The 16,613-nt window shown below is 40.0% G+C and overlaps 1 protein-coding gene across 1 annotated transcript in view; it reads right to left on the bottom strand.

Annotated features, from left to right (window-relative positions):
• Nucleotides 1-5,584: 5,584 nt before the first annotated feature.
• Nucleotides 5,585-16,613, bottom strand: part of HMG20A (high mobility group 20A) — a 65,275-nt gene continuing 54,246 nt past the window's right edge. The window contains exons 7-10 of the mRNA XM_004056583.5: nt 13,553-13,628; nt 12,675-12,890; nt 11,856-11,998; nt 5,585-8,209 (exon numbers count right to left, since the gene is read on the bottom strand). Of these exons, the coding sequence (XP_004056631.1) occupies nt 11,862-11,998; nt 12,675-12,890; nt 13,553-13,628 (429 nt within the window). The 3' untranslated portion in view covers nt 5,585-8,209; nt 11,856-11,861. The remainder of the gene's footprint in view (nt 8,210-11,855; nt 11,999-12,674; nt 12,891-13,552; nt 13,629-16,613) is intronic.

Raw genomic sequence — 16,613 nt, 5'->3', positions numbered from 1 at the left:
ATTTTTGACCAGTCTCCTTTAAGCAGACGCTTTCCATTTCTTGCCCCAGGATTTTCTAATGGTCAGGTTATGGCATGATTTTTATATCCTAGAACATTCAGCTGCTTTATGTCAATCTTAAACAAATGCAGATGCAAGTTTTAAAAATTCTTTTCCTAAGAAGCGTCAAGAATTAAAAAGGAGACCATTCCTTAATTTCACAGTTCAACGCACAACGTGAGTAACTGGATCTACATGTGTGCACATGCGCTGAGGATAGAAGGAATGTTAGCAAACACTGACCTGAACTTAGAATCTCAAGGAACCACAGACTTTTAGGAACTGAAAGGAACTTTTTAACTGATAGCAGGGAGATGTGTGTCTTGCCCAGGGGCTCATCTGTTGTTGGGACTTCAAGTTTAGCCAGTCAAAAACAAATCCTTGATTTTTCTTCCGTGATGTTTCATACTTAAGTCTGCAATCTCAGGCCATGGCACCTCTCTCCATTACCCAGTTTTCCAAGCCAAAAAAACTGAGTCATTCTTCTTCTTTTTCTTTTATAGAGATGGGGTTTCACCATGTTGCCCAGGTTGGTCTTGAACTCCTGAGCTCAAGCAATCTACCCGCCTTGGCCTCCCAAAGTACTGGGATTACACGCGTGAGCCACTGTGCCCAGGAAAAACTGAGTCATTCTTGATTCTTTTTCTTTCATTCTCCACATCCCACTCCTCAGCAATTCCTTTCCATTATACTCCCAAACTATATCCTGAATTAATCTGCCTTTTCCCACCACTCTAGGCTAAGCCACTGTCATTTCTCACTTGGGTTCCTATGCCAGCCTTCTCCTAGTCTCTCTGATTCTTCTCTTGCCTAACCCAAAATTCTCTATACAGCAGCCAGAGTGACCCTTTATTTTATTTTACTTTTTTTTTTTGAGACAGAGTCTTGCTCTGTTACTCAGGCTGGAGTGCAGTGGCACAATCTTGGCTCACTGCAACCCCCACCTCCTGGGTTCAAGGGATTCTCATGCCTCAGACTCCTGAGTAGCTGGGATTACAGATGCGCGCCACCATGTCCAGCTAATTTTGTTTTGTATTTTTAGTAGAAAAATACAAACATGGTTTCACCATGTTGGCCAGGCTGGTCTCCAACTCCTGGCCTCAAGTGGTCTGCCCACTCCCACCTCTCAAAGTGCTGGGATTACAGGCATGAGCCACTGCGCCCGGCCCAGAGTGACCCTTTAAAAACAGAAATCAGATCTTGTCACTCAGTTGTGTAGAACTCTCTTCACATTACACTTATGACAAACTGCAAACTCTTTACGACACTTCTGAGGATCTACGTGATCTTGCTATTGCCTGCCTTGCAACTTCAAAGCCACTCTGCCTCTCGTTTACTCTGCTCCAGCCTCACCAGCTTTTTCTATGCCTTGAAATTCCAGAGTTCATTCCTGCCTCAGGATTTCAGCCTTTGTACACCCTCAGCCCTTCACCGGGCTGGCTCCTTCAAATCAATTTTGTCTTTCTTCAGAAGATACTTTTTCAGAAAGGCCTTTCTCTATCCTAGCTTATATCATTTCCTCTTATCTAGGTAATTAGCTGAGATGAGTTTGTTAGGTTACTTGTTTATAGTCTCTTCTTCCCCAGCAAGGGGAAGAGCTCTATGGGGACTAGGACCCAGAACAATTTCTAACGCAAGAAAGATATTCAACAAATATTTTTGAGTAGGTCTAATTCCAGTTCTCAGACCCACCATACTATGCTACGGCTTTGAACTCATGCCACTCTCATTAGTTATCTCTAAGACAGTACGGCTATAGTGGAATGTAAAGCCACAGTTATCTGGATATAAACCATTTCTCTACCTGTTCCCTGTTCTGTAACTGCACAAGTCACTTATCAGATCTGTGTCTTACTTACTGTAAAAATGAGTACAGTAGTCCTACTCTGTAAAGTTGTGGAATTACATAATTTATATAAAAAGCACAGCAGAGTGGCCTATGGTATATGTCTGTTATTTCTCTTTTCCCTTTAGTCTTCCACAAATTATAACAACTTATATTTAAGTGTCTTCTACTCTATGAGAGGCACTATTCTAAGTGTTTTACATGGATTGACTAATCTACATATAAACTCTACAGGACAGAAATGATAAATATCACTATGTTACAGATGAGAAAACTTAAGTCATACAGTGGTTTATGCAACTTGCCTAAGGTCATATAAGAGGAAAGCAGCAGAATCCAGACTTGAACCCGGCAGTGTTGTCCAATTTCAGAGGTAATAAAACAGTCATTGACTATCTTTATTGTGATCCCATGGTAAGAAACACATTTTACATTAAAAGTGTATGTAGACATATGACTGTATCTGAAGTGTAAGTTTCACAAAATAATACCCTTACTACCTGTAGTGCATTCTGATAGTTTCTCATTTTAATTTTTAAAAATGTTTTTGACCAACTTACTGATTTAATGATCTATGAATGAATCAAAAGTGCACTTTTGAAAAACTGCTTGTCTAAATTACAATTAATCCAACTGTTCTGACCTTCCAGCTACCTCAACCTCTACCAGACAAACTCTGATGGCTATCAGTTCAGATTTTCATATTTCATTTACATTCCAGATAAAGCCCTTATTAATTAGTTAAGATACTGATCCCCCACCCTGACTCAGATCTACTCTCTATTACAAACTCTTTTGCACTTATGGAAAAAATATCTCATCAGGTAAGATTCAAATAACTTTTTCACTCTCTAAAAATTATTTGTCTCCATTAAAACTACTAATACAAGCTGCCCTATGTTAGAAATATTTATGTACAAGTCTGTCCTTCCCACTAGATTATCAGAAACTAGGGAGGGCAGAAACCATGTTTTATAAACATCTTTGTATTCCCAAATAAAGGGTGAATTAAAGTGAAATGAAGAGAAGTTGGTATAAAAAACTCTGGCTCTTAAGTGTTGGATGGTGTGTGTGTGAGAGAGAGAGATTCAAATAAGAGAATCTCTTACACTGAATCTTACATATTCCCACATAAACATATAAGACATCCTCCCACTGATCTGGTGTTGCAGGTGGTTTATAAAAATCCTTCTATCTGGAAAATCTGCATTGGCCATGCACTTAATTTCCCAATGCCATTCCTATCTTCTTGTGGCTCCTCCTTTTGCATTTCACTAAGCTAAGAGAATTTACATTTCTACCTCTGGCAAAAGTTTCCCCCTGTAGACACATAGTCCTGTGAAAACTAAACTGAAATGGTTTCTGGATGAGCAGATGTACATTAACAATTTCACCTAGTCTGACTCTCAATCCTGATTTCTTTAATGGGCTGGCATATAAACTACTGCTTATATCCATAGATATTGAAGTATATATTTGAGTGCAGGCTATATATCAAAGGTAAACAAATAAAGAAAAAACCCCTGACTTGGAACTCTCAGTTGCAAGGCAGGAAATTCTTTCAGAGGGCAGGAAGTAGCTATGAGCTTTTCCGCTAAGCAATACTTCAATTTCCCCACCCTTCGGGAAAGCTTGTCCTGGTGTTGTTTCAATTCAGCAGATGCTGAGCAGTTAGAGAAAGGGAACAAACAACTAGGGGAAGTGTTACCACCTGTTTATGTTGATTTTTACTAAACAAGACTGGCCACCAGCTGTTGCAGGGTAGGGGAAGAGCTAGATGGGAACAGGAAATGGCAACTCAGATGGAAGCCAGTTTTTGGCTTTCTGGCTCTCCGGGGGAAAAAAGTATCACGGAAGTACATGGTCATTCTCAAATGGCCAAGAGACAAAGGCAAGATAATGCACTCCATTCACTAGCATGGCGGGGTTGGGCTTAGAGTGCATAAATGAAGTCACACATAGTTATGAAATTAACGTTAGTTGCCTACTCTATATTCATTTTCTCCTTCTTCCTTACTAAAACCTGTATTGTTGGGCACAGTGACGTCCATGCAAAAATGACATTTCTTGGCCTCCTTTATAGCTAGTTATAGTCACATGATTGAGTTCTGGCCAAATTAAGTGAAAGTGTTGAATACGATTTCCAGGAAGACTCTTTAGAGGGCCCTGACTCAGCTAGGTTTGCTCATTTTGTCCTTGCCCTCTTTTCCTCATGCTGCCAGGAATTTCAAAGTGATGGCTGATGGTCAAGTGGCTATTTTGGACCACGGGGTGACCTTGAGAAAGATCATGTTGTGGTACAGACAGGAGCCTCCATACTAGCCTTTAACTGCCCAACTTTGGCATAGTTTTCTATGAGAAAGACACACTTCTTATTTAAGCTGTTGCTAGTTCTGCTTAATGTAGAGTCAAACTCAATCCTAACTGAGATACCCTGATAGTTACTGGCAATCATGTAACAGATACTTCCTATCTTCCTGTCCTCCAAGGCAAGGTGGATTCTGTTACCTTACTCTATCCTTCTTACAATAGTATAGGATTGCTGAGGCATGTGTTATGTCAGAAGAGGAAACTGGAGTTGAAACAAATCAAGACTTGCCCAATGCCACACAACTGGCTACTTGGAGAGCAGCAGGCTCTGGAAACCAGGTTGCCTCACCCCTAGGATTTTTAAAAGCATAGTAGAAATAGGTGACAAATTTCCTTTAAAAATATTTTGATTAGTTATTTTCAAAAAGCAAGCATTTGGCTGGGCGTGGTGGCTCATGCCTGTAATCCCAGCACTTTGGGAGGCCTAGGCTGGTGGATCACAAGGTCAGGAGTTCAAGACCAGCCTGGCCAACATGGTGAAACCCTGTCTCTACTAAAAATACAAAAATTAGCTGGGCATGGTGGCGTGCACCTGTAATCCCAGCTACTCGGGAGGCTGAGGCAGGAGAATCACTTGAAACTGGAAGGTGGAGTTTGCAGTGAGCCGAGATCATGCCACTGCACTCCAGGCTGGGCAACAAGAGCAAAACTCCGTCTCAAAAAAAAAAAAAAAGCAAGCATTTAAGCACATCTCCTTTCTTCTATCAAATGATCTTCTATCAAGGGGACATCAGAGTCACTGACTTTAAAAACATCCTTGTAAGTTGTCTCCAGAATACTACTGCTATATTAAAATGAATTAGAATTCACTGTATTGTTACAGCATACATTAAAAGAGCTGACTTCTCAAACCGGTAAAGATACATTTTGAAGTAGCAATTAGTAAAATGAATGTGTTACTGTTTTAAAAGCATAACAGATGTCATGATTAATGTAGAGTTGACAAAGTCTTTAAGAGGAAAAAACAGAAGTAGAACTTTTTAATTTATTTTTTATTTTTTTGAGACGGAGTCTTGCTCTGTTGCCAGGCTGGAGTGCAGTGGCACAATCTCGGCTCACTGCAACCTCCGCCTCCCAAGTTCAAGTGATTCTCCTGCCTAAGCCTCCTGAGTAGCTGGGACTACAGGCATGCACCACCATGCCCGGCTAATTTTTGTATTTTTAGTAGAGACGGGGTTTCACCAGGTTGGTCAGGATGGTCTCAATCTTTTGACCTCGTGATCTGCCTGCCTTGGCCTTCCAAAGTGTTGGGATTACAGGCATGAGCCACCGTGCCCGGCCAGAGGTAGGACTTTTTGTTACAAAGCAAGTAAAATTGAAACAGGTGAATTCAATGTAGAAAAGTTTTAATGAGACAAATGTCAAACAAGCACATCAACTTCTTAAAAAACAAAGAAAATCTGAAAGTTTAATTACAAAAACACTTATACAGAAAACTTGGCATTTCAACAGTTCCAAACACATGTACACAAGTTTTTTCTAAAATCAGTCAGAAATAAAATACCTTGTCTCCCTTTCCTCAGCTGCTCCTTATATTTTAATTAAAAAGAAACAAAGAAATCTGTAACACTGAATAGGCAACAGCTTATTTCTTGAGAACATAAAAGTACAGTAATATCTGCAGGTGTACTGGGAAACATGAATTAGGTATTGTGCTAGCCTGTAACTTCATTTACTGCCTCCTCATTGAGCACAGAGGAGAGAGGAGGTGGCACAGACCTGGTCTATAGATACTGACAGTTTTGTGGCATCTGAATCCCATCCACCAGAGGCAGGTGAGTAGCTACTGGGAAAGACAGCATTTCAGAAGCAAGCTGCTTATTTTGTGAAAATGATTTCATACTGTAGGCTCTCTTGAGATCTCATGTATTCCTGAATATGCAAATGTTTCAAGTCACTGTCAAGTGTCCCATCTAGAGTCAGAAGAATGATGATCCTGGACCATGTTATGGCCTTTTCTGGTCACAAAAGCAGTGCTAGCAATGCTGCACAAAACTGAACACAAATGAGAAACAGAAATATGAGGAGGAAGGAAGACAGGACACAAAGCATCTGGCAGAAGGAAAAAACAAAACTCCAGAATGGTCTCTGGATGTCCTTCTGCCATAGACAGTGAGTTCTGGCTTGGGCTTTGCAGACAAGGAGTCTAAGAGAAGTGGCAGAAATAGCAGATGATGGCAGGGAAATAGGAAAATACAGAAGAGCAAGAGAGCTGGCTAGGTTTATAGCAATAGATAATAATGGGGTCTTATTCTAAAAAATTGCCAAGTGATGGTATGTGGGTTTCAGCGCATGGATATTTGATATATGTTCATATAAGACATTTTAAAAACAGATTTTGTTGCTGTTGTTTTCCTTTGGACTAATAAAACAGGCAAGGAGATGCTGAGAAGACAGGATGGTGTAGCAACATGACAGGTAGTTCTGCCCTATGCCCTGACTTATGGGCATACTACGAGAGGGGCCACACTTCTATCCACCTGCCTGCAGTGGTGTGGGGCCCAGACAACGGGCTCTGCTTGCTCTGCCTTTGGTTCCAAAGATCTCAGCTGTAACCTTTAGCCTTGTGCTCTGCAGTGTCAAAACAAAAACAAAAACAAAAACAATGAACAACCAAAAAACCCTGAGGTAAGAATCAGAACCTCTCTTTCCTTTTGCTGTTAAAGGAACCAGAAACTGCTAGGCGTGATGCTTGAGCCCAAGAGTTGGAGGCTGTAGTGTGCTATGATAGCATCTGTAAATAGCCAACACACTCCAGCCTGGGCAACACAGCAAGACCTCATCTGTAAACAAAACAAAACAAAACAAAACAAAACAAAAAAAATGAACCAGAAAGTCCTCTTATGCTGTTAAAGAAAAAATCACTAAGGAGGGGGAAGGAAGGGAAGCCTGTCTTCCTCACATGGATTCAGCAGTTAATGGCTACAGAAGGAAGACAAAGGACATGAGAATTCTTCCTTGCATTTTTGTGAGCTCAAGTGACTATTTTGAATGATATTTCCACCCATCTAGATCTATGAATCATTACTCCTAAAGAAGACAGGAATTCCCTTAGTTTTCACTTACAATAAACTTAGGGCTTTGTACTCTTTCCCTTTCTCCTCTGTTTACAAGTGACCTTTTCCTCAGCAAAAATGCTCCACAAGACATTGTCAACAGATGGGAACAGAAGAGCCTTGCTGGGGCTGGGACTCCATGTCTGTGCAGGAGCAATGCTTAGAAAACAGCAGGCAGTACCAGTGAGGAAGGAAAGAGCATTCTCCTTTAGGGCAGCAATCACAAAGCCACACTGAGGGCTGGCACCCACTGAGCACCGTGTGGGGTAGGAAACACAGCCTTGCTCCACAGGGCACTGTCAGCAAGAAGCTCCTTTCTTTGGAGTCACAGCAGGACAATGATGTGAGAAGACTGGGCCTGTCCAATGCAAGAAACTCTCCTTCAGAACCTTGCTGAGCAACAAAGTCCAGAGGTCAGAAAAAGGAGATGTATAAATTGGTGGGGGCCAAGGAAAGCAAAAATAACCCCCAGAGGCATTTAAAAAAGTGACAGCTAGGTAAGAAAACTGGAGCTCCACTGATAAAAGGGTCTAAGCGAAATTACAATGAAAAGTCTTCCTTTCTGCAGCAGCAGATGTCAGCATCAGGGTCACCTAGTAAGCTGAAGATATGCAGATCCACTTTAACAGAAATGGAAACGGTAGGAACCTGAAGACCCGGGAGAGTGGCTGTACACCTTCAAAGCTTCACATAAGGACAATTCCATAGGAAGCTCATATACATGTTGCTGCTCCCTCATTTGGCTTCCTGGGGTGATGGCCTTTCACTCACTGATAATTCTTTCACAAGCAAAGGGATCTGCACTCTTTCTCTGCCCCCACTCAGTTCAAATTTCCATGGATGGCTTCTCATTCCTCACAAGTAAAAACACTTACGGAACATCTTGGAGTTCTAAGACCTGTAGAATCAGGAAAACAAAACAAAACAAAAACAAAAACAAACAAGGAAAATAACACCAAGAAAGTAAGTATTGAATGGAAGGGGTTAGCGCTATGGATTTTAAAAATGCTTTGGTTTCATAAGCGTTAAAGTGAGTGCAGGGTGTATGTAAATTGAAGAACTCATAAAGCTGTAAGCAGGCAACCTCATTGAGATGTTTTACATAACATTTCAATGAGAAACATGGCCCTGTTCCAGTTCAGCAACAATGGGAGGTAGGAAAATCATCAGCTAAACACAGAAAAGCAACTATCAAGGATAAACCTGAGGAGGGAAAATGAGTACCCTACTTTAGTTTGAAGAATGTATGGTCAATCAAAACCAATTTTCTTCAAGTGTTAACTAAGGATATCTGCATGTATAGAGATGTATTATGTGCATATAATCAAGAACATTTCTCATATTAATAAAAATACAGTCACATAAGATTTTTTTTCCCTAAACTCAAACAGCCAAATATTATCATTGAAATCAGGCAACATATGCATTTTAGTAGTTTATATAAGGTAGTCACCTTTCAACTTAAAATCACCCCCATGGCTTCCTCCTAGCTCCACTTGTCTCTAGGTACTACTCAGCTACAAGAAAGGTGACAGACAGGTAGGGTAATTCTTCCACTGTATATTTATCAAAATAATTTTAAAATGAGCTAAAATTCTATAACATTATAATTCCTGGATTATAATTTTTTTCTGTTTACTTCCTATGTATCTTAATGCTCTATTTCAGGATTTTTTAGCGCTTTCCCCTTCCCCCATCCACCTCTTCCTTAGAGCAATGTTTTAGAAACCCAGTGAATGAGAGAGTTTAGATATCTGTGGTTCTAGTCTTGGATTCTGTACTCATCTACGCAGATATTTTCAAGCAAGATGTTTCTCCTCTCTGGGATTCAGTTTCTTCATATATAAAATGTTAGATTTCTAAAGGTCCCTAATATGCTCCTCTGAAACTTGTAGACCATTAGCTTCCCTTCACTCATTGGCTCCTGACAGTGGATGAAAACTTTGCCAAACTCTTGTCAGAGTAATTAATTGCATCATGAGTGCTGGGGACATCAGCCTCGCTGTCTGTACATATTTGTATAATGAGGCCAAACCAGTATTAATCACAGTCTTTGTAATTGTTTCCTTTGACAGTTTTGGGGGTGTGGGGAACCATCTATTGTTAGTTATGTTTGCATGGCTAGACTGTAAGAATCTGTAGTAATATAACAGTTCACACTTTTAGCTATTTTTTCAGGGGCAAAATATTTGTAGGTTAAAATCAAGGATAATAGTAATATTCTAAGTTTTCAAAGACTCCTCAGAAAACAAATAATATAGTTTATACTCTTGAGATGAAAAAAGCTTTACGAGAGTCTTACTGGCAAAATGCTCAAAATGGAAAACCACTTTTGGGTCAAAACTTAATTAGCTGCTCTGTATCTATGTGAAGAGACACGATGTTATCAATTAATGTTTTCTTTCACAATCTTCCACACTGTTTCTCCCAGCTCTCACTTTTCAAGCCTACAAGAGTGCTAATTGAAAACACTGTATGAAAATGGGAAGGATGATGAGCTCCTGAAAATCCCAGGCCTAGATTTACAAGCTGTTCCCTTCATAAGCAGCAGCAGTAATGCCACTTCTTTATTCTGCAGGGAGTCCAGCCATCTCTAAGAAGTACAGTCCATTCCATCTGGCTACTCACTAGAAGGATAGTAATCCTTTCCCCATCAGAGCATGGCTGAGGCTAAAATATAATGCATTGCCTTGTACAGTTACCATCCAAGGGCATCACCAAGAAGTATAAAGACTTCTGCCTTTGTCTCTACTAGGCATTTATCTTTACATATGTTGCTCAAAGTCCAAACCAAACCAGAATATAAATTATGTATATGAGTGTGCTTATGTACTCACAGGACAAATAAAGATTCAAACCCATGACCATTCTAAGGAACATATCCTGCTGTTGACTCTTATTTTAGTATCCATATATGGCCACCTCATTGTAGAGTCTAATCTTAAAATTTCCACACAGTTTATATGTCTGCAGGTATGGAATAACTTAACCAATAGAGCAAAGGGATGCCAGTTTTGTGGGATGGCATAGTAAAGGGGTATCCTATCTCTAGGCATTTGAATGAATAAACACCAATTCCATTTGAGAAATGACCATTAGTACCAAAAAGTGTCATGGGTAGATCTCTTCTGGAAAAAAAAAAAAAAAAGAGTACATACTACTGCTCATTTGTTGAACATATTTTTTAAAAACTTATTTTCTTTCTCTTTTTTGCTTATTGAGAATTTTATATTTTTATTTTGTTTTTTTTTGAGACAGAATCTTGCTCTGTTACCCTGGCTAGAATACACTAGTGTGACCCTAGCTTACTGAAACCTGAACTCCTGGGCTTAAGTGATCCTCCTGCCTCAGCCTCCTGAATAGCTAGGACTATAGGTGTGCGCCATCATGCTCAGCTAATTTTTTTCATTTTTTTTTTAAAGCAGGGGTCTCACTATTTTGCCCAAGCTGGTCTTGAACTCCTGGGCTCAGGCAATACTGCCTCAACCTCCCAAAGTGTTAGGACTACAGGCGTGAGCCACTGTGCCCCACCAAGAGTTTATTTATTTTTTATTTAAAACATTTTTTGAGACAGTGTCTTGCTCTGTCACCCAGGCTGGCGTGCAGTGGTGTGATAATGGCTCACTGCAGCCTCGCCTTGACCTTCTGAGCCCAAGTGATCCTCCCACTTCAGCCTCCCAAGCAGCTGGGACCACAGGCGCATACCACCATGCCTGGCTAATTTTTTGTATTTTTTGTAGATACGGGGTTTTGTCATGTTGCCCAGACTGGTCTTGAACTCCTGGACTCCAGCGAGCTGCCTGCCTTGACCTCCCAAACTGCTAGGCTTACAGGTGTGAGCCATTGCACCTGGCTGAAGAGTTTATTTTTTAATCTATCAAAACCAGGGAGTTACCTGTTTGTATGGTGAGTCCACATCAACATTTAACAGACAACAGTCACTGTGTTATTGAGTGGTGAATATAAAAGCTTCCTACTTATGTAGGCTCACATACATACAATGTCTCACTGACTACTTCTAAATTATCATTAGTATTTTCCAGAGAAAAGGAAGATTAAAAATTAAGTTATATTTATTTTGTTCTGAGTGCTATTTTGGGGATGATTGCTTCTAAGTTTCCCACTCACTTTTCAAAACCTTTTGGGAAACTAATGCCCAAGAATACAGCTAATAAGTGACAAAGCTAGAAATGAGGTCAAGCCACAAAAACCATGCTTTTCCCATTAAACCATTCTGAAGCAAGCATGAGAAAAAACTGTCTTGAGTCTGTTTTCTTTTATTTTTAGAGACAGGATCTCTCTGGACTTGAACTGCTGGCCTCAAGCAATCCTCCCACCTCAGCCTCCCAAGTAGCTGGGACTACAGTGATTCTCTTTTCTAATATTATTTACTACATTTAACAACCATGCAACAGGAATCTTAACCAAGTCTCCAACTTGTTCATCCAATGTAATCCCAGGGTTTTAGTAGTATTGATAAAGTCTGATGACATCTTATTTTTGATGATGTGCTGGCATATAAATATTTATCAGTGAGCACTCACCATTCCCTAACGATCGAGTCTGTTCACAACTTCTCGAACTGTAGCTATGAAGTTTTCATTGTCTTGGGGATTAGCTAAAATAATACTGTGCAGTCTGTTCATATATGAGTCAATGGTGTCCACTGTAGGTGTCTCTCCACTTCCTGAAGTGAGATAAGAAGAAAGTAAGAAAATCCTCCCTATTCAGTTTTACCATAAAACACAATTTCAAAGAAACAGTGATTCTAATGTGGTCTGCTCCACAGGCATGCTTTTAATTTTAGAGGAGAGACTTTTAGATCTCAAAGAAATGAAATTAGTCCACATACTCTAAATAAACAGATGGGCTATATAATTGCTGTATAGTATATATGAGCAGCTGCATGTAACAGAAGGTTAGACTCGCTCAGCTTTCTGCTATGACTATCCTCAAAATGAAAGAGTATATAAGAAATACCAGTGTTCATTCTCCCGTCCTTCCCGTTAAAACAAAAACAACTAAAAAGCAAACAAACATACATAAGAAGCACTCTCAAGATTTACTACTCAGTTTCCAGTGTTCTGAATAGCAAATTAAGCTTAAAAGAGGGGAAAATAGATATTAAAATATAAATGGACAAAAATTTGAATGACCAGAGAGCCTGAAACATTGGACGATTTTAGCCATTTTAGCCATAATACTGACATTCTATTATATCCAGAGAAGAAAAAATGTAGTTTAATTAATTTTCCTCTGGAGCAGATTTCAATCTCTCCACACCAGTACTAACATAAACAGCACCCCACTCCACACAACACACACACCCCTGTCACTGACAGTTCTCAGGCAGGAGGACTTACCAGGCAAGGGCATGCTGGCAAAGCTGCTGGTCAGCACCTGCCGCAGGGTCTCCAGGTGCTGCTGTAAGACTGTGTTGCGGCTCCGCTCCTGGATCACATCCACCTCCAGCTTCTCCACTGCTGTGCGCATGCTCTCCACGTGCTTTTGCAGGGCTGCATTCCTCTCCTCAAACTCCATGTTGGATTTGCGAAGCTGGCGGAGCTCTGCTTCCCGAGCTGAGGACATACATCCCACAGAACACATGCAGCACTAGAAGGAGTCTCTGAGGAGTCCCAATGACTCTTACAGGGAAGTTCTGCTTAGCTGCCTCTAATTTGCTACCCCACCTCATCTCCCTATTCTCATTATGGCATTCCAGATAGCAATTTCAGCAATGAAACGCCTGACTCCCCAGAGCTATTTTAATTCTTAAAACTAGTCACATTCCATACATAAGATTGCAACAAACAGTTTCAATTCCCAGTATTTTTTTGTTTGTTAGTTTTTGCTTTTTAAATTGTACAATCAGAAGCCTGAGGGGTTTTGCAGGGGGATCCTGGGAGACTGGCCAAGCACAGCTGTAGGTACCCATCTTTACCACAATGGGATCAGATTTGCTCTTACTTATTTTATATTTTGGACTCCCATGTAAGTTTTTATTTGTGCAAGGGGTTCCAGGCTAAGAGTTTGAAGACAAGTGAATTTGTGATTTGCATTTCTTTCCTTTCATCCAGAGACCAAAGAAGCTTTGACAACAATGCCTAGCTTTCCTTCACTGGTCTTTGAGTAGTCCTAAGGAGGGGTAACACTACCATTGCTTTTGAGCAATAAATTTCTTCTGAGAACTAAGTCCCCTGTCAAAAATCTGAGAAACACAAAAAGAAACTTCAGTAATCACCTTTGCTATGGTTCAAGAATTCCTCTGTAAATATAGGGATGTCAAAAACAGACCGTTCCTTTACCTCTGTTTCTTTCTGTGAATCAAGAGGAACAAAACAGTTAATTCTTAATAGAAGATAAATTAAATAATAGTGCCTGAAGACAATGATCATGTCTTCTTTATTCTTTAAAGAAAGAATAGGGTGAGCAGGAATCAGTCCAGGTGAGTCTGTGAGGGAAATGTATTCATCTTTTCATTGGAATCCAACTTTCACAGAGCTTAAGCAGGTAAAGTATTCACTTCTCTTAGGTATACAACTACTGTGCAATTAGAAACCTTAAAACAAAGTTATGTAAATTTCCCTAATGGAGAATTTGAAGCCATTTCTTAGCCTTGTGTTTTGAATAGTCAACAGTATACAGTTGTGAAAGTGATTGCAGTGGGAATTGAGAAAGAGTGGTTTTTTTCAGTCACTTTTGTTGGTTATGCATGTAAAATGCTCCCTGAGATAAGATTATGCAATATAAATTTGCAGAGTGGACAATAAGAATTTTAAGCAGAAATGTAACTGCTATGAGCAATAATTATGATATTCCATTGGTACTTCTATTTACTTATGAGAGGCAGCCTATCTTTGGGGTCTTTTAGATTTTCTTTAGACACAGGAAAAATAAACAAACACATGAGACCGAGAAATCAGAAATAACCAGGCTCTAAAAATTAGAAAGCAAACGATTATGTGAGATACAAAAGAATAACAAAGCCTAAAATTAATTCACCAATAAGCCATTAAAAATAAAAAAGCCTCAAAAGATCATTGCAAAATATATTCCACAACGATCTTTAAGAATAAAGTCAATAACTCAAGATGCTTTGGCTGTCGTTTCTAAAATGAATTTGAAGTTGAAAGCATTGTGAATATTAATTTTAAGTGTCTTGGCATAATGTTCAAAATTTTCCATAACAAAGGTGGTAAAATGGCAGGAAGTGAGAAATGAAGAAACTGCTAGTGAAATCTTAAGATCCCAGGACCTTTATAACATGAAAAACATGCAAACATAATACCTAGATTTCATTCCTATAAACAATTGTTTAAAGCTAGACAGAATGTATCTTTCCTACTCTTGTCACCACTAGCTTTTTTTTTTTTTTTTTGAGACGGAGTCTCTCTCTGTTGCCCAGGGTGGAGTACAGTGGCACGATCTCAGCTCACTGCAACCTCTGTCTCCCAGGTTCAAGCAATTCTCCTGCCTCAGCCTCCTAAGTCACTGGGATTACAGGTGCCCACCACCATGCCTGGCTAATTTTCTGTATTTTTTTAGTAGAGACAGGGTTTCGCCATGTTGGCCAGGCTGGTCTTGAACTCCTGACCTCAGGTGATACACCTGCCTTGGCCTCCCAAAGTGCTGGGATTACAGGCTTGAGCCACCGTGCCCAGCCTCTACTAGTTTTTTAAATATTTGAACACAAAAATGACTTGGTGCCCAGTAGAAAAGCTAAGCAGTTCACAGCTTAAGAGGGAAATCTGACACCCGAGCTCCTGTATTCATAACGGTGGCCGCCTAGTAAGGGGGCTGGGCTGTGTGAACCACCTGCCAATGGCAGCTGAGCAAGAAAGACACTGCAAAGCTATGTAATTTCAGAGCACTTAATTTCTACTTGTATTTTTCTTCCTAACAAAAGAAAGCAAAGTTTCCCAGAATAATTTGAAAATAAACAACAAAATTATCAATCGAAAGTCCCAAGTTTCAACATGCAAAGCTCTACCTCGAGCCAGTTCCCAGGGGATTTCAATGGAAACTAATGTATGAACAAGAAAGGCTGGTTCCAGAAGGAATCTTAGCCATATTTCGCAGTGGCTTTCTCTCAAATTTGCTGGCTTCCCATATGCTTTAACTGTTACTGGGCTGCTGCAGGAAAACAAAGCTTAAGACACACAATCCCAACATGCACAAGGCATAACAGATATAAACATAAGTCCACAGATGACAGCATAAAGACTTAGGACATTATCATCCTATCTTATTCAATCTCCAACTTAACTGCAGTTACATGAGATCAGTTACCTAGCTATACGTCTCAATATCTGCCAGTTAGATGGGTAAAGTGGAGACGCTTGGCTCCCATTACCATGGTACAAAGATCCCTCTCCTCCAAAGTCTTGACTCTCCTCAGACTGGTAATCTTTTCTCTTCTTTGCCAGAGCAGTCCAAATCAAGCTAATTATGTAAGGGCAGAGGACAGCACCACATAGGTGCATTAACACACTGCCCCTTGGTACAGATTCTGAGCACAAAATAAGAAACATTAAAGCAATTAAATGAAACTGTTCAGTCTCTGAAAGGTAACAGAGAAATTCCACTTAATGGAAGAGTGGTAATAAAAACCATCAGCGCTCTTCCATTACTGAGCACATTTCACGGCATGGAAAGGATCCTCCTGGGGGCTTGGGTGTACTTAGGCTGCTCCAAGGATAGCTCAAGGGATTAAAATCGTAAGGATCTGATTACCCTTTCACTGAAAGGGTCTAATTTGTTCAAGCTGAGTGTCATTCTGTCATTTCTCATAAATTAAAGGAGAAACAAAATTATTGTTTCTATCTTAGTTTTCACATGAGATATAGACACTTTCTTGAGAGTAATACTCGCTAACTCTTGGTTCTAGTGGGCTGGCTTTCGATTTGAGAGGAGCAAGAATATTCTTCACTTTGGTTTCCATTCTATATATTGAGTGGAGGTTAAGAGAAAAGAGGCCCTTTTGAACTGAACCTATTTTGCTGTGATCTAGGCTCAGGGCCAGAATTTCAAAGAGTGTGATATGTGCTTCTCTCAAGAGCCTTTTACTTTGGGAAATGCTCTTAACATTGTGTACCAGCCTGAAGTGCTCCACTGCTATGCAGAATGGCTTTCAGGTCAGCATTTCTTTAGCTCTAATATGCCCTCTCCAGTACCTGCCTTGGTAACAATGACTTAGGGATCCAAGTTTCATTTAGGAATACAATAGGTTTCTTTACTATACACAAACCAAATAGTTTACTTAACTGGCAACACATTTTGCTGACATCTTGGGCAACGAGGCC

The sequence above is a fragment of the Gorilla gorilla genome, chromosome 16, assembly GCF_029281585.2.
Source record: "Gorilla gorilla gorilla isolate KB3781 chromosome 16, NHGRI_mGorGor1-v2.1_pri, whole genome shotgun sequence".
In the NCBI taxonomy this organism is placed as follows: Eukaryota; Metazoa; Chordata; class Mammalia; order Primates; family Hominidae; genus Gorilla; species Gorilla gorilla.
This window is presented reverse-complemented; position numbering and strand designations above follow the sequence as displayed.